We start from the raw sequence: 18,576 nt of genomic DNA, 5'->3' as shown, positions 1-18,576 counted from the left end.
AAATTAATCTTTCTTTCTTTGGAAAGCAACCTGTCCTACAAGACATCATTGTATATTGCATTATTCTTCTAAATACCTGCAATGATGGCTGTATCAGATATAAACTGGCTATGTATGCAAGGGCCTATTTTTAATCTATTACTTTCCAATTGTCTATTTTTACCTTTTGCGTTATCCTAAAGTACAAAATCTCTTGCCTGGAAAATCCCATGGGCAGAGGAGCCTGGTGGGCTGCAGTCCATGGGGTCGCTAAGAATCGGACACGACTGAGCGACTTCACTTTCACTTTTCACTTTCATGCATTGGAGAAGGAAATGGCAACCCACTCCAGTGTTCTTGCCTGGAGAATCCCAGGGACGGGGGAGCCTGGTGGGCTGCCATCTATGGGGTCGCACAGAGTTGGACACGACTGAAGTGACTTAGCAGCAGCAGCAGCAAAGTACAAAATAATTTGATGATTTGAAGGGAAAGTCCCCTTTGTACTTGTTCAATATTATCTTCCCTATTCTCCCTGCTTTTCACTTAAATTTCAGAAGAATTTTGTCAAGTCTTATGAAAATACCTTTTGTGGTTTTGCTTAGTGCTACATTGAACACATATATGGGAATACTCCTCCAATTGGTTAATTTTCATGATCATGGTACGTAGCTTCACTTAGTTCAGATCTTTAAAATGCTCTCCTCTAAAATTAAAAAGTTTTCTGAGTTAGTTTTATTTAACAGATAGAATTGTTTTTTATGTATTTTATGTTATGCTAGTAAGTGGTCTCTCTCTAAAAAATATATTTTAGCCATTTCTTGCTATTACATGAAAATAACTGACTTCTTATATTTATGCTAAATTTGTTAAATGTTGTTAATAATGCAACGCTTTTTAAGATTTCTTTGGTTCCTCTAAATTTGCCATGTGTAATCACTTTTCCCCCTCCTTTTCTCATTCTCACCCTTTTTTCTTGTTCCACTGGCTGGAAATTCAATACAATCTTGGCTAGAAATTGTGGTTGCATTCATTTACTTATTGATCAGTTATGTTTGACCCAGACAACTGCGGATACTGGTATGTGGTAGATGCTATGGGGGTTACAAAGTGTAAGGTCAGACTCTGCTATTAAAATTATTATTGGCATGCCAGGATATTTGCAAATCATTCTCTCAACCATTACTGGACTAAGCCATGTTGGCTGACCCACAGGAAGTCAAAACACGAGATGCCCAGGTTTGCAGCAGAGAAGGGGTTTGTTTGCAAGACTCCAAGCAAGAAGATGAAATTAAAAGATGTGTACTCCTTGGAAGCAAAGCTATGACAAACCTAGACAGCATATTAAAAAGCAGAGACATTCCTTTGCTGACAAAGGTCTGTATAGTCAAAGCTGTGGTTTCTCCAGTAGTCATGTATGGATGGGAGAGTTGGGCTATAGAGAAAGCTGAGTGCTGAAGAACTGATGCTTTTGAACTGCTGGAGAAGACAAGAGTGTTGGAGAAAACTCTTGAGAGTCCCTTGGACTGCAATAAGATCAAACCAGTCCATCCTAAAGGAAATCAGCCCTGGATATTCATTGGAAGCACTGATGCTGAGGTTGAAGCTCCAACACTTTGGCCACCCGATGTGAAGAACTGACTCATTGGAAAAGACCCTGATTCTGGGAAAGATTGAAGGCAGGAGGAGAAGGGGACAACAGAGGATGAGATGGTTGGATGGCATCCCTGACTTGATGGACATGAGTTTGAGCAAGCTCTAGGAGTTGGGGATGGACAAGGAGGCCTGGCATGCTGCCGTCCATGGGGTCACAAAGAGTCAGACACGAGTGAGTGGCTGAATTGAACTGAACTGAAGCAAGAAGATGGGAGAGCAGATCTCATATCCCCCTCTCTGCAGCCAAGGGACTCAGGCACATATGTGATCAAGAATAAAGAAACAAGGCTGCCTCAGGTGTGAGGTGCGTGGGGATCATGGGGAAAGGTGACTGGGAAAAGGTATGGTAATCCTGATCCTGCGCAGGGGTGACTAAGCTTACAATTCTCTGCAGGTTCATAAATGAAGTCTCTCAGCTTGATCTGAGGGTGAAGTTTTTGGTCCTCTAATGTTAAAAGTCACCAAGCAGACACTTGCTTACTTCCAGTTGGAGGATCTCTGGTTCCGTCCATTCTTAACCAGCTCAACTGGAAGTAGACACAGTTGAACTACAGGCAGCTGATTCCAGGTCCTGGAAAACAAGTGGGACAAACATCTCCTTGCTGAGACTTACCTGCCCCTTGGAGGCTATGCAAGTCTTAAAAAGACTGAAGGCAGGTGAGGGGCCTTTGACTAATCATTACCCACAGTTGTACAGCCACTATTAAGAGATCTCACTTGAGTTCCATGCAGCACCCAACAACTTCTCAGATGGGAGGTCAGTCTGTGCCTGCGCTTTGTGCTCAGTTTTACAGAAAGACCCGCATCACCCCCTAGTGGTCAGTTTTTGCAAATCTTCTTCCCACTTGGTCCTAACCCATGGCTGTGGTGAGTGAGCGAGTGACAACCGCTCATTCCTGTCCCACTCTTTGTGACCCCATGGACTGTAGCCCACCAGAATCCTCTTTCCATGGGATTTTCCAGGCAAGAATATTGAGTGGGTTGCCATTCCCTTCTCCAGGGGATCTTCCTGACCCAGGGATCGAACCAGGGTCTCTTGCATTGCAGGCAGATTCTTTACCATCTGAGCCACCATCCATCCTATATGGCTATGGTAGCCCTCTCAGTTCTCCCCTTCTGTTGCCTCCTGTATTCTCAGTCTATGTTTTTTTCACACTGTCCTTTGTAGTTTCATACTCTAGCCAGGATGATTTAAAAAAATACACATGTGCATGCACACCCACATCAACAAATACTAACATGCTTACTACAGAAGTCAAATACCTAAAATCTTAATGGCAGGGCAAGGGGCATCTGAGAACACTCTGTACCTTCTGCTCAACTTGTCTGTGAACTTGAAACTGTTCTGGGAAATTAAGGCTATGAAAGATCTCAGGGACTCATATCAAATTGTATGTTAAGTTCCATAGCATATACTCTGATTTGCAAGTTCATGAACGGTCTGATGCTGATGTCTGCCTGCTTCTCTCCTGTCTCACCTCTCGCTTACCTCCTTCCTCTCTCTGCTCCTCTCACATCGCTGCATCTTCATTCATTAAGCACACCGGTTTCTTTCCTACCTGAACAATTTTGCACCAGACCTTCTATCCATGCTTGTCTGGTCTCTATCCCCAGTCCCACTTTGTAAACTCCAACCCATCTTTAGGATGTCATTGTAAACACAATTTTCTTTAAGGAAACTTCTCTGTAACTCTATTAAGTCTCCTGGGTCATAAAAAGTAGCAACTGGGTTCAAATAATACCCTGCCCAAGTCCCACTGATAGAAGGGACACCATATCCCAATAAATATTTTTTCCATGAATATGAAAATTTATCAGAGCCATAGACACAGAAAGTAACGGTTGCTGAGGCATTTTATGCCTGTCTTTTAGAAAGAAGACTTATGAGCTTCTGTTGCTTAGCAACAGGGGAGGAAGGTTTCTGTTCTTACTAAACTGTACTTGATTACCTCTTCTCTTATCCCCCCTGAGCAATAGGATAACAATCTTTTCCACTAATTCCTTTTAATATGTAAGTTGCTATTGTAAGCAAGAGAAGGAAATGACAACCCACTCCAGTATTCTTGCCTGGAAAATCCCACAGACAGAAGAGCCTGGTGGACTACAGTCCATGGTGTTGCAAGGAGTTGGACACGTCTGAGCAAGCATACATGAACTGTTCTAAGCAGCCCTTTTGGCTTGAATTACGGTTACTTACCTTTTATTTATTTTTACAGCTTCCTCCCAACCCAGAATTCGAACCCAGGTCTCCAACCCAGGTCTCCCACATTGCAGGCGGATTCTGTACCAGCTGAGCCCCAAGGGTAGTCCAAGAATACTGGAGTCGGTTAGCCTATCCCTTCTCCAGCGGATCTTCCCGACCCAGGAATCAAACCAGGGTCTCCTGCATTGAGGGGGATTATTTACCAACTGAGCTATCAGGGAAGCCCTAGATTTACTTACTTTCTAATTATTTTTAACAGCTTCATTGAGCTATAATTTATGTACCAAAACTGCACATATTTAATGTACACAGTTTAATAGTTAGCATCAGCTCGGTTCAGTTCAGTTGCTCAGTTGTGCCCAACTCTTTGCGAACCCATGGACTGCAGCACACCAGGCCTCCCTGTCCATCACAACTCCCAGAGTTTACCCAAACTCATGTCCATTGAGTCACTGATGCCATCCAACCATCTCGTCCTCATGAAATTTCAATTTAACAGCTCCCCATGTCCCCCTTCTCCAAAGACATTAGCAACCAGTAAATAGAAGTATTTTATTTCTTTTAAGGTCTAAGCAGTATTCTATTATATGTGTGTGTGTATATATATATATATGTAAAGTACATACAGATATATTATATATATGATGGATCCCTTCATCTGTTGATTGACGCTTAGATTGAGACATCAGTTGAGAAAGGTAAATACTACATTGAATAGCACTAATGAGAAATCTTGGCAGAAAATACTTTAACAAATACATTTCTTATGAGTATCTAAATGTACTTTCATAAAATGATTCTTACATCAGGAAAATCTTTGGGAAACTTTAACAAAATATATGCAGGGGATTTTATTGTTCAGTTGCTCAGTTGTGTCTACTCTTTGTGACCCCATGGACTGCAGCATGCCAGGCCTCCCTGTCCATCACCAACTCCTGGAGTTTACTCAAACTCGTGCCCACTGAGTCTGTGATGCCATCCAACCATCTCATCCTCTGTCATCCCCTTCTCCTGCTGCCTTCAATCTTTCTCAGTGTTAGGGTCTTTCCCAATGAGTCAGCTTTTCACATCAAATGACCAAACTATTGGAGCTTCAGCTTCAGTATTAGTCCTTCCAATGAATATTCAGAGTTGATTTCATTTAGGATTGGTTGGTTTGATTTCCTTGCTGTCCAAAGGGCTCTCAAGAGTTTTCTCCAGCACCACATGTAAAAAGCATCAATTCTTTGGCTCTCAGACTTCTTTGTGGTTCCACTCACATCTGTACATGAATACTGAAAAACCATAGTTGGATAATATGGATCTGTGTCAGCAAAGTGATGTCTCTGCTTTTTAAAACACTATCTAGGTTTGTCATATCTTTTCTTCCAAGGAGCAAGCATCTTTTAATTTCATGCCTTCAGTCACCAGCTGCAGTGATTTGCGAGCCCAAGAAAATAAAGTTTTTCACTGTTTCCAATTTTTCCTCATCTATTAGCCATGAAGTGATGGGATTGGATGCTATGATCTTATGATTAAAAAATAAGAAGCCAAGCTTAAGAACTTAAAAAGACCTCAGTAAAATAGCAAGGAGGGACTTTTAGGGGAGGGAGAAGTATTCTCTGTCTTGATTGTCATCTCAGCTATCTATGCTGCTAAGTCGCTTCAGTCGTGTCCGACTCCGTGCGACCCCATAGAGGCAGCTCACCAGGCTCCCCCATCCCTGGGATTCTGCAGGCAAGAACACTGGAGTGGGTTGCCATTTCCTTCTCCAATGCATGCAAGTGAAAAGTGAAAGTGAAGTTGCTCAGTCGTGTCCAACTCTTAGCGACCCCATGGACTGCAGCCTACTAGGCTCCTCCATCCATGGGATTTTCCAGGCAAGAGTACTGGAGTGGGGTGTCATTGCCTTCTCCTGCCAGCTATCTATACAGGTGCAAAATCTTGTCAAAAAGTATTGAAACATGTACTCAAATTGGGTGCATTTTATTGCAGAGTTGTTGCTTTTAAAGCTTGTGTAATTGTAGTATTCAGGACCTAGGGAGTTGCTGAGTTTCTTGCTCAGCTCCTCTGGCAGGGACAGCTGAAAGAAGCAGCCATGAACCCCTAAGGAGTCCGTGGGTTTGGATCAATTAATGTGCTGAGCAAGATGATCAGGGTGCCTCTGTTGCTTATCCTTATTTCTGAAGGCACAGTTTTGCCAGGTGAAATGCTCAAAATTACACTTCTTAATAAAGATTATTAGGAACCCATCAAGGTCACATCCTGTGTCTCCTTTGCCAGATACCCTGCAAACTGGGGAATCTGAGACCCCTTACAGCTTCCTGCTCCATTCTTGGATTTTTGTTCCCACCAGCTGTTTTCCACCTCCCCTTCTGCTCATCCTGTGTTGCCATTTACAGATATTTCCTTCTGCTTTATGCTCTTTCAAGGTGGGTTTCTGTTAGTTCCCACCCTCCTACGACACCACTGATTTCCTGAGCTGGGTCCACGGTGAGTTTGTGCTCTAAGAAGAGCTGACGCGCAGCACTGTGGACTGGCTGCTGGCACAGAAATACAGAGCCGAGTCCGCTGCCTCGGTGGAGTTGATTTCCAGGCTGCAGGGTGAGTTTTGGCGGCACTCAGCTGAAAATCGCTCTTTGAACACTTCTGTGCCTTCCACAATGTCTTGCTTCTGAAAGTAAACTAAGAACTCGAGTGCTTCTTCCAGCTTCCTGCGATACCAGTAAACATTAATATGTCCTTTTATGGGGACACAATCCATCTTTGCTTTCTGGCCTTTTCCTTTGACCAGATGACCTGGACTCTGGATGACCTCAGTGTCCATGGAGCCTGTAAGGAAAGAGACAGAAAGTTCACAAAAAAGCCCTTAAAGGAGCCTGATTTTGCAGCTGCAGGAGAAAGTCCTGAATCTAGAATCCAAGAAATTCACCTCACCTGCTCCCCAGATAAAAAGAGCCACACAGCACAGGAGACCAAAGCACATGGCTGGCTCAAGGAGAAAGCAGAGCAGAGGCTTCTCCTCTCAGGCGTCTCATCCCCCTGCAGCACCTCCTTGTGACGTGCTCTCTTCCTGTGGGCATCACAGTCCCCACGTACTTGAGAGTCTAACTGGGAGGGCAGGGAAGCTGGTGAAACAACTCGCGTGGATTCAGACTTTCAATTGTCTTTTTTCCTGATTCGGCCCTTTCATCATTTCTTTTTTTTTTTTTTTTTTTTTTAATTTTTATTTTATTTTTAAACTTTACATAATTGTATTAGTTTTGCCAAACATCAAAATGAATCCACCACAGGTATACATGTGTTCCCCATCCTGAACCCTCCTCCCTCCTCCCTCCCCATACCATCCCTCTGTGTCGTTTCTTTAAAAAAAATAAAAATCAGTTACACATCAATAACTTCTTTGCTTTTTATCTTGTCTATCTGCCTCCTCCCCTCCTCCCTTCCCTCTCAGGTAATGAAATACACAACTTGCTGTACCTCAGTCATAGCTTCCACTGTAGTTGCAAATTAACAGAGTAGCTATTTTATATTAACAAGCCAAATTTTTTTTAAATTTTATTTTATTTTTAAACTTTACATAATTGTATTAGTTTTGCCAAATATCAAAATGAATCCGCCACAGGTATACATGTGTTCCCCATCCTGAACCCTCCTCCCTCCTCCCTCCCCATACCATCCCTCTGGGTCGTCCCAGTGCCCTAGGCCCAAGCATCCAGTATCGTGCATCGAACCTGGACTGGCAACTCGTTTCATACATGATATTTTACATGTTTAAATGCCATTCTCCCAAAGCTTCCCACCCTCTCCCTCTCCCACAGAGTCCATAAGACTGTTCTATACATCAGTGTCTCTTTTGCTGTCTCGTACACAGGGTTATTGTTACCATCTTTCTAAATTCCATATATATGCGTTAGTATACTGTATTGGTGTTTTTCTTTCTGGCTTACTTCACTCTGTATAATAGGCTCCAGTTTCATCCACCTCATTAGAATTGATTCAAATGTATTCTTTTTAATGGCTGAGTAATACTCCATTGTGTATATGTACCACCGCTTTCTTATCCATTCATCTGCTGATGGACATCTAGGTTGCTTCCATGTCCTGGCTATTATAAACAGTGCTGCGATGAACATTGGGGTACACGTGTCTCTTTCCCTTCTGGTTTCCTCAGTGTGTATGCCCAGCAGTGGGATTGCTGGATCATAAGGCAGTTCTATTTCCAGTTTTTTAAGGAATCTCCACACTGTTCTCCATAGTGGCTGTACTAGTTTGCATTCCCACCAACAGTGTAAGAGGGTTCCCTTTTCTCCACACCCTCTCCAGCGTTTATTATTTGTAGACTTTTGGATTGCAGCCATTCTGACTGGTGTGAGATGGTACCTCATTGTGGTTTTGACTTGCATTTCTCTGATAATGAGTGATGTTGAGCATCTTTTCATGTGTTTGTTAGCCATCTGTATGTCTTCTTTGGAGAAATGTCTATTTAGTTCTTTGGCCCATTTTTTGATTGGGTCATTTATTTTTCTGGAGTTGAGCTGTAGGAGTTGAACAAGCCAAATTTTGAACAATACAAAAGAATTATTTGTGATGGATATATAAAGCATCTAGAGAAATAATAAAATGAGTCATCTAGGCTGAAACTGTTAGCTTAGGAGACAGATTTTCTCTGAGAATTTTTAAGTCCCTGTGTTATTTTTCCAGATTTTATCATTCTTTCCCTACCAGGTCTGGGTAAACATAATCCCAAAGTTCCAGTGTTTACTCACTTTCGTTCCATTTTCAGTTTTAGATTTGTGTAAGAATCTGTAAGTTACATACGAATCAGTATTTTATGTCTTTGAAATTTATCTAAGGGGTTTATTCTGTTTATACTTTCTTCTGTGTCATTTTTAAATTCAGCATTCAGTTCAGTTCAGTCGCTCAGTCGTGTCCAACTCTTCATGACCCCATGAATCGCAGCACGCCAGGCCTCCTTGTCCATCACCAACTCTAAGAGTTCACTCAGACTCATGTCCATTGAGTCAGTGATGCCATCCAGCCATCTCATCCTCTGTCGTCCCCTTCTCCTCCTGCCCCCAATCCCTTCCACAGCATCAGAGTGTTTTCCAATGAGTCAACTCTTCGCATGAGATGGTCAAAGTACTGGAGTTTCAGCTTTAGCAACATTTCTTCCAAAGAAATCCCAGGGCTGATCTCCTTCAGAATGGACTGGTTGGATCTCCTTGCAGTCCAAGGGACTCTATTATTCAGCATTATATCTGTGATAATAATTTATTATTATTTCATATAATAATTTAAATGATAATACTTTATTATTATTGTTTTTGCAGATAATTTCATATAATTCACTTTTGCTAATGTGTGCATCCCTGCTCATTCCCTCAGTCATGTCTGACTCTTTGTGACCCCATGGACTGTAGCCCACCAGGTTGCTCTGTCCCTGGCATTTTTCAGGCAAGAATCCTGGAGTGGGTTGCCATGTCCTCCTCCTGGAGATCTTCCCAACCCAGGATTCCAGCCTGCATCTCCTGTGTCTTCTGCAAAGCAGGCGGATTCTTTACCTGTTAAACCATCACTAATATATAAGGTTCTATTTATTATTAATAGTTTGTCAGAATTTATTATCCATTCTTGAGTTAATGTCCACTAGTTTTCTCCTCTAGATTTTGGTGCTAGTACAAACAGGACTGCATTCTTATAGCTTTCTTTACATACCAGGGTATAATGTTTCCCTATGCCTGCGTGTATAAAAATTGAGCCTTAGGGTCACCACGTGAACTTTACAGACTAAGAGAAAATGCTTTCCAAATTAGGCCAAATAAATAATCCCAGCAACTGTTGTGTGTTTTCTAGGGTTGCACATCTAAAATTCAATTGGTACTATTCTTTCTCAGTTTTAAAATTTCTGGCTGTGCCAGGTGGCATGTGGTTTACTAGTACCCTGAACAGGGCTACAACCAGCGCCCTCTGCAGGGAAGCCCAGCATCTTAACCACTAGACCTCCATGGAAGTCCTGGCACTGAATGTTCAATGTTCGTTAACCTTTGCTAGTCTATTAGGATAAAATAGCATATCACTCTAGTTTTAGTTTGCATTTGTATGATTTTACAGTTTAGTTCAGTTCAGTCACTCAGTCGTGTCCAGCTCTTTGTGATCCCATGGACTGTAGCACACCAGGCATCACTGTCCGTCACCAACTCCCAAAGCTTGCCATCGACTTGGTGATTCCATCCAACCATCTCATACCCTGTCACCCACTTCTCCTGCCTTCAATCTTTCCCAGGAACAGGGTCCTTTCCAATGAGTCAGGGCTTCATATCAGGTGATCAAAGTATTGGAGCTTTAGCTTCAGCATCAGTCCTTCCAATGAATATTCAGAACTGATTTCCTCTAGGATTGACTGGTTTCATCTCCTTGCAGTCCAAGGGGCTCTCCAGCACCACAAGAGTCTTCTCCAACACCACAATTCAGAAGCATCAATTCTTTGGCGCTCAGCTTCATTTATGGTCCAACTCTCACATCCACACATGACTACTGGAAAAACCATAGTTTTGACTAGACAGACCTTTATCAGCAATGTCTCTGCTTTTTAATATGCTATAGGTTTGTCATAGCTTTGCTTTCAAGGAGCAAACATCTTTTAATTTCATGCCTGCAGTCACCATCTGCAGTGATTTGGGAGCCCAAGAAAATAAAATCTTTCATTGTTTCCAATTTCTCCTCATCTATTTGCCATGAAATAATGGGATTGGATGCTATGATCGTATGATTAAAAACTAAGAAGCCAAGCTTAAAGAACTTAAAAAGACCTCAGTAAAATAGTAAGGAGGGACTTTTAGGGGAGGGAGAAGTATTCTGTGTCTTGATTGTCATGCCATCTATCGATACAGGTGCAAAATCTCGTCAAAAAATATTGAAACATATACTCAAATTGCGTGCATTTTATTGCAGAGTTGTTGCTTTTAAAGCTTGTGTAATCATAGTTCAGGACCTAGGGAGTTGCTGAGTTTCTTGCTCAGCTCCTGTGGCAGGGACAGCTGAGAGAAGCAGCCATGAATCCCTAAGGAGTCCCTGGGTCTGGGTCAATTAATGTGCTGAGCAAGGTGATCAGGGTGCCTCTGCTGATTATTTCTGAAGGCACAGTTTTGCCAAGTGAAAAGCTCAAAATTACACGTCTTAATAAAGATTGTTAGGAACCCAGGAAGGTCACATCCTGTGTCTCTTTTGCCAGATACCCTGCAAACTAGGGAATCTAAGTCCCCTTACAGCTTTCTTTCCCACCCTTGGGTTTGTGTTCCCACCAGCTGTTTTCCACTTCCCCTTCTGCTCATCCTGTGTGGCCATTTACAGATTTTTCCTTCTGCTTTATGCTCTTTCAAGGTGGGTTTCTGTTAGTTCCTACCCTCCTACGACACCACTGATTTCCTGAGCTGGGTCCACGGTGAGTTTGTGCTCTAAGGAGAGCTGACGTGCAGCACTGTGGACTGGCTGCTGGCACAGAAGTACAGAGCCGAGTCCGCTGCCTCGGTGGAGTTGATTTCCAGGCTGCAGGGCGAGTTTTGGGGCCACGGAGCCAAAAACAGCTGTTGAAATACTTCTGTATCTTCCACAATGTCTCGATTCTTTAAGTAAGCCAAAAATTCAAATGCTCCTTCTGGCTTCTTGCGATACCAGTAAACATTAATATGTCCTTTTATGGGGACACAATCCATCTTTGCTTTCTGGCCTTTTCCTTTGACCAGATGACCTGGACTCTGGACTCAGTGTCCACGGAGCCTGTGAGGAATGAGACAGTAAGTGCAATGAAAGCCAGGAGAAAGGCTGATTTTGTAGCCACAGGAGAAAGTCCTGAGATTGGAATCCAACAGCTTCACAACAGGGATTTACCTGCTCCCCAGAAGAAAAAAAAGCTGAACAGCACAGGAGGCTGAAGCACATGTCTTGCTCAGGGAGAAAGCAGGGTGGTGACTTTTCCCCTAAGGTGCTCATCCCCCTTCAGCAACTCCTTGTGAGGTGGTGGGTTCACGTGGTCATTATAGCCCCTGTGTACATGAGTCTCTAACATTTCATAGGCTGGGAGGGCAGAGAAAGCTGGGGAAACAACTAGTTTGAATTTGAAACTGCTTTGTTTTCCTTTTTTCCTGATTCTTCTCTCTCATCAGTCTTTAAAGAATAGAAGTCATTTCACATCAGTGATTTATTTCCTTTTTTAACTTGTCAATTTGCCTTTTCCCCTCCTCCCTTCCCTCTTAGGCAATGAAAGATACACTTTGCTATATATCAATCACAGCTTCTATTGCATTTACAAAATTGTATAGCAGCTACTTTATGTTAAGAAAACAAATTTTGAGCTCTACAAATATTTGTGATGAACATGCAATACATCTAGAGAAATAACAAAATGAATGATCTTGCCTGGAGCAATCAGTTTGGGAAACAGACTTTCACTGAGAATTTCCAAGTCTCCCTGTTATTTTTCTAGATTCTTATATTTCTTTCTCTATCTATCTTGGTAATCGTAACATTATCTTCCCTATTTTCTCTCTTTGCCTAAATTTCAGTGACTTTCATCAAGTTTCATGAGAATATCTTTTGTGATTTTGATTAGTGCTGCATTGAATGCATAGATGGTAGTACAAGAACAGGAATACTCTTTCTATTGGTTTAGCTTATTCATGATCGTGGTGTATAGCTTCACTTGTTTCAGGTCTTTTAAATGTTTTCCCTAAAATGTAATAGTTTTCTGAATTAGATAATCATTTACCTAATAGATTTTTAATGTATTTTATATGTTGTTATAATTTGTAAATGGTATCTCTCTTCAAAAAATATATTTTTGACTGTTTTTTGCTAATATATGGAAATAAATAGACTTTTAAAGTTTATGTTAAATTCAGTAAATTTATTAAATTTGTTGTTATTAATAATGCAATGCTTCTTTGGATTCCTTTGGTTCTTTTCAATTTTCCATCTGTCTTTAATCATTCCTGTGCTCCTTTCCTCATCCTCACCCTTCTTTCTAGTTCCATTGGCTAGATATTCAGCACAATCATGACCAGAAATAGTGGCGGACTTCATTTACTTACTTGTCAATTCTGTTTGACCCAGAGAGCTACAGGTAGTAGATATGTGGTAGATGCTATGGAGGGTTAAAAAGTGTAAGATTAGGTCCTGCGATTAGAGGAATTATTGGCATGCCAGGATATTTGCAAATCATTCTCCCAACTGTTACTGGACCAGGTTCCTCCTGACTGACCCAGGGTTCAGTTCAGTTCAGTTCAGTCGCTCATTCGTGTCCGACTCTTTGCGACCCCATGAATTGCAGCATACCAGGCTTCCCTGTCCGTCACCAACTCCTGGAGTTCACCCAGACTCACATCCATTGAGTCAGTGATACCATCCAGCCATCTCATCCTCTGTTTTCCCCTTCTCCTCCTGCCCCCAGTCCTTCCCAGCATCAGAGTCTTTTCCAATGAGTCAACTCTTCACATGAGGTGGCCAAAGTACTGGAGTTTCAGCTTTACCATCATTCCTTCCAAAGTAATCCCAGGCCTAATCTCCCTCAGAATGGACTGGTTGGATCTCCTTGCAGTCCAAGGGACTCTCAAGAGTCTTCTCCAACACCACAGTTCAAAAGCATCAATTCTTTGGCACTGAGCTTTCTTCACAGTCCAACTCTCACATCCATACATGACCACAGGAAAAACCATAGCCTTGACTAGATGGACTTTTGTTGGCAAAGTAATGTCTCTGCTTTTTAATATGCTCTCTAGGTTGCTCATAACTTTTCTTCCAAGGAATAAATGTCTTTTAATTTCTTGGCTGCAGTCACCAACTGCAGTGATTTTGGAGCCCAAAAAATAAAGTCTGATACTGTTTCCACTGTTTCCCCATCTATTTCCCATGAACTGATGGGACCAGATGCCATGATTTTCGTTTTCTGAATGTTGAGCTTTAAGCCAACTTTTTCACTCTCCACTTTCACTTTCATCAGGAGGCTTTTTAGCTCCTCTTCACTTTCTGCCATAACGTTGATGTCGTCTGCATATCTGAGATTATTGATATTTCTCCAGGCAATCTTGATTCCAGCTTGTGCTTCTTCCAGCCCAGCGTTTCTCATGATGTAGTCTGCATAGAAGTTAAATAAGCAGGGTGACAATATACAGCCTTGACGTACTCCTTTTTCTATTTGGAACCAGTCTGTTGTTCCATGTCCAGTTCTAACTCTTGCTTCCTGACCTGCATATAGGTTTCTCAAGAGGCAGGTCAGGTGGTCTGGTATGCCCATCTCTTTCAGAATTTTCCTCAGTTTATTGTGATCCACACAGTCAAAGGCTTTGGCATAGTCAATAAAGCAGAAATAGATGTTTTTCTGGAACTCTCTTGCTTTTTCCATGATCCAGCAGATGTTGGCAATTTGATCTCTGGTTCCTCTGCCTTTTCTAAAACCAGCTTAATTTGACCATACTTGTGTGGGTTTATTTCTAGACACTCAGTTCTGTTTGGATCAATGAATGTGCTGAGCCAGGTGATCAGGATGCCCAGGGAAGACAGATGACCTGCCGATTATCCTTATTCCTGAAGGTACAGCTTTGCCAGATGAAAAGCTCAGAACTGCATATTTTAATAAAGATTCTTAGGAACCCATCAAAGCCATATCCTGTGTCTCCTTTGCCAGATACCCTGCCAACTGGGGAATCTGAGACCCCTTACAGCTTCCTGCCCCATTCTTGGATTTGTATTCCCACCAGTTATTTTCCACCCCCCATTCTGCTCATCCTGTGTTACCATTTACAGATTTTTCCATCTGCTTTATGGTCTCTCAAGGTGGGTTTCTGTTAGATCCCCGCCTCCTACGACACCACTGATTTCCTGAGCTGGGTCCATGGTGAGTTTGTGCTCTAAGAAGAGCTGACGCGCAGCACTGTGGACTGGCTGCTGGCACAGAAACACAGAGCCGAGTCCGCTGCCTCGGTGGAGTTGATTTCCAGGCTGCAGGGTGAGTTTTGGGGGCACTCAGCTGAAAATCGCTGTTTGAACATGGCTGTATCTTCTATAATTTTTTCATCCTGTAAGTAAACCAAAAACTCTAATGCTTCTTCCAGCTTCTTATGATACCAGTAAACATAAGAGTGTCCTTTTTTGGGGACACAATCCATTTTGGCTCTCTGGTCTTTTCCTTTGAGCAGATGACTGGGACTCTGGGTGACTTCAGTGTCCATGGAGCCTGTGAGAAGAGAGAAAAAGTGAAGCAAAAGCCCTTGAAGGAGCCTGATTTTGCAGCCTTAGGAGAAAGTCCTGAATCTAGAATCCAGTTAATTCACCTCACCTGCTCCCCAGAATAAAAGAGCCATACAGCACAGGAGGCCAAGGCACATGGCTGGCTCAGGGAGAAAGCAGCCCAGTGGCTTTTCCTCTCAGGGCCTCATCCCCCTCAGCACCTCCTTGTGACGTGGCTGCTTCCTGTGGTCGTCACAGTCCCCACGTACGTGAGAGGCTAGCTTTTCATAGACTGGGAGGGCAGGGAAAGCTGGTGAAACAACTGGTGTGGATTTCAGACGGCTTCAATTGTCTTTTTCCTGATTCTGCTCTTTCATCATTTCTTTAAAAATGAAAATCAGTTGCACATCAGTAACTTACTTGCTTTTTATCTTGTCAGTTTGCCTCCTCCCCTCCTCCCTTCCCTTCAGACAATGAAACACACAACTTGCTGTACGTCACTCTTAGCTTCTACTGCGCTTACAAATGAATACAGCAGCCACCTTATACTAACAAGCCAAATTTTGAACTATACAAAAGAAATATTTGTGATGGATATATAAAGCATCTAGAGAAATAATAAAATGAGTCATCTAGCCTGAAACTCTTTGCTTAGGAGACAGATTTTCTCTGAGAATTTTTAAGTCCCTGTGTTATTTTTCCAGACTTTATCATTCTTTCTCTACTAGGTCTAGGAAAACATAATCCTAAAGTTTAAGTTTTTACTCACTTTCTTTCCATTATCAGTTTTAGACTTATGTAAGAATCTGTGAATTATATTTTAATCAGTGTTTTATGTCTTTGAAATTTATCTAAGGGATTTAGTCTGTTTATACTTTTTCTGTGTCATATTTTTATTCAGTTTTATGTCTGTGATAACAATTGTTTTTGCAGATAATTCTATATAATTCACTTTTGCTAATATGTGCATGCCTGCTCATTCCCTCAGTCGTGTCTGACCCTAGTGACCCCACGGACTGTAGCCCATCAGGTTCCTCTGTCCCTGTGATTTTTCAGACAAGAATCCTGGAGTGCGTTGCCATTCCTCCTCCAGGGGATCCTCTCGACCCAGGGTTCCAACCTGCATCTCCTGTGTCTCCTGCAAAGCGGACGGATTCTTTACCTGATGAGCCATCACTAATATATAAGGTTCTATTTATTATTAATAATTAGTCAGAATTTGGAGAAGGCAATGGCACCCCACTCCAGTATTGTTGCCCGGAAAATCCCATGGATGGAGGAGCCTGGTAGGCTGCAGTTCATGGGGTCGCTAAGAGTCGGACACGACTGAAGTGACTTAGCAGTAGCAGTCAGAATTAATTATTCATTCTGAGTTAATGTACACTAGTTTTCTTCTCTAGATTTTGGTGCTAGTACAAACAGGACTTCATTCTTATACCTTTCTTTACATACCAGGTATAATATTTCTGTATACCTGGGAATATAAAAATTGAGCCTTAGGGTCACCATGTCAACTTTACATTCTAAGACAAAATGCTTTCCAAATTAAAATGAAGTCGCTCAGTTGTGTCTAACTCTCTGTAACCCCATCGACTCTAACCCCCCAGGCTCCTCCGTCCATGGAATTTTCCAGGCAAGAATACTGGAGTGGGCTGCCATTTCCTTCTCCAGGGGATCTTCCCAACCCAGGGATTGAACCCTGGTCTCCAGCATTGCAGGCAGATGCTTTACTGTCTGAGCCACGAGGGTAGCCCCAAGGAAGCTCCAAATTAAGCCAGATAAATAATCCCAACAACTGTTGTGTGTTTTCTAGGGTTGCACATCTAAAATTCAATTGGTACTATTCTTTCGAGTTTTATAAATTTCTGGCTGTGCCCAGTGGCATGCAGTTTACTAGTACCCTGAACAGGAGTAGAACCAAGTCCCCCTCCTCTCCCCCACAAGGGGAGCCCGGAATCTTAACCACTAGACGCCATGGAAGTCCTGTCATTTTTGTTCTTTTAACTTTGCCAGTCTATTAGGATAAAATGGTGTATCACTCTAGTTTTAGTTAGCATTTTTATGATTTTTCAGTTTAGATCAGTTCAGTCACTCAGTCATGTGACTCAGTCATGTGAAATTTTGACTTCAGCTTGTGCTTCATCCAGCCCAGCATTTCACATGATGTACTCTGCATAGAAGTTAAATAGGCAGGGTGACAATATACAGCCTTGACGTACTCCTTTTCCTATTTGGAACCAGTCTGTTGTTCCATGTCCAGTTCTAACTGTTGCTTCCTGACATGCATACAGGTTTCTCAAGGGGCATGTCAGGTGGTCTGGTATGCCCATCTCTTTCAGAATTTTCCACAGTTTATTGTGATCCACACAGTCAAAGGCTTTGGCATAGTCAATAAAGCAGAAACAGATGTTTTTCTGGAACTCTCTTGCTTTTTCTATGATCCAGCTTAAACTTGCTCCCCTTTTAAATCATGATTTTCATTTGTCTGTTTATTTATGCCTTTTTCATTATCCTAAATTAAGAAATGATTTGATAGTTCAAGGAGAAATCACCTTACTTTGTCCCTGTTCAACATTCCTTTCTCTTTTCTCTGTGTTGACCACTTAAATTTCAGATGACTTTCATCAAATTTCATGAAAATATCTTTCGTGATTTTGATCAGCCCTGAACAGACAGTTGATAGTGCAGAATTAGGAACACGCTTACCATTGGTTTTACTAATTCATGATCATGGTATACATTTTCACTTATTTCAGGTTTTTAAAATGTTTTCCTCTAAAATCTAATCCTTTTCTGGATTATAGTCTCATTTACCTAAAAGATTTGTTTTTATGTATTTTATATGTTACATTAGAATTTTTAAATCATCTCTCTTTAAAAAATATTTTAACTGATGGACATCTAGGTTGCTTCCATGTCCTGGCTATTAGATGAAACGGATAAGAAAGCAATGGTACATATACACAATGGAGTATTACTCAGCCATTAAAAAGAAAACATTTGCATCAGTTCTCATGAGGTGGATGAAACTGGAGCCTATTATACAGAGTGAAGTAAGCCAGAAGGAAAAACACCAATACAGTATAATAACGCATATATATGGAATTTAGAAAGATGGTAACAATAACCCTGTGTACAAGACAGCAAAAGAGACACTGATGTATACAACAGTCTTATGGACTATATGGGAGAGGGAGAGGGTGGGAAGACTTGGGAGAATGGATTTGAAACATGTAAAATATCATGTATGAAACAAGATGCCAGTCCAGGTTCGATGCACGACACTGGATGCTTGGGGCTAGTGCACTGGGACGACCCAGAGGGATGGTATGCGGAGGGAGGAGGGAGGAGGGTTCAGGATGGGGAACACATGTATACCTGTGGCGGATTCATTTTGATATTTGGCAAAACTAATACAATTATGTAAAGTTTAAAAATAAAATAAAATTAAAAAGAATATTTTAACTGTTGATAACATATGGAATAAACTTTTTATATTTATGTTAAGTTCAATAAGCTGATTAAATCTGTTATTATTA

General features: G+C 41.7%; 2 gene segments (V, D, J or C); both read right to left on the bottom strand.

The window, feature by feature from the left end:
- LOC109557711 (T cell receptor beta constant 1-like) overlaps positions 1-18,576 on the bottom strand; it is a gene marked incomplete in the record, with an annotated part of 426,686 nt that overhangs the window by 101,516 nt on the left and 306,594 nt on the right.
- Positions 4,622-6,856, bottom strand: LOC109557997 (probable non-functional T cell receptor beta variable 23-1). The segment is given in 2 exon segments: positions 4,622-6,646; positions 6,752-6,856. Coding segments are annotated over 2 exon segments (375 nt in total).

This window comes from Bos indicus, chromosome 4 (assembly GCF_029378745.1).
Source record: "Bos indicus isolate NIAB-ARS_2022 breed Sahiwal x Tharparkar chromosome 4, NIAB-ARS_B.indTharparkar_mat_pri_1.0, whole genome shotgun sequence".
Lineage (NCBI taxonomy): Eukaryota > Metazoa > Chordata > Mammalia > Artiodactyla > Bovidae > Bos > Bos indicus.
The sequence above is the reverse complement of the archived record's forward strand: the minus strand, read 5'-3'. Positions and strand labels throughout refer to the sequence as shown.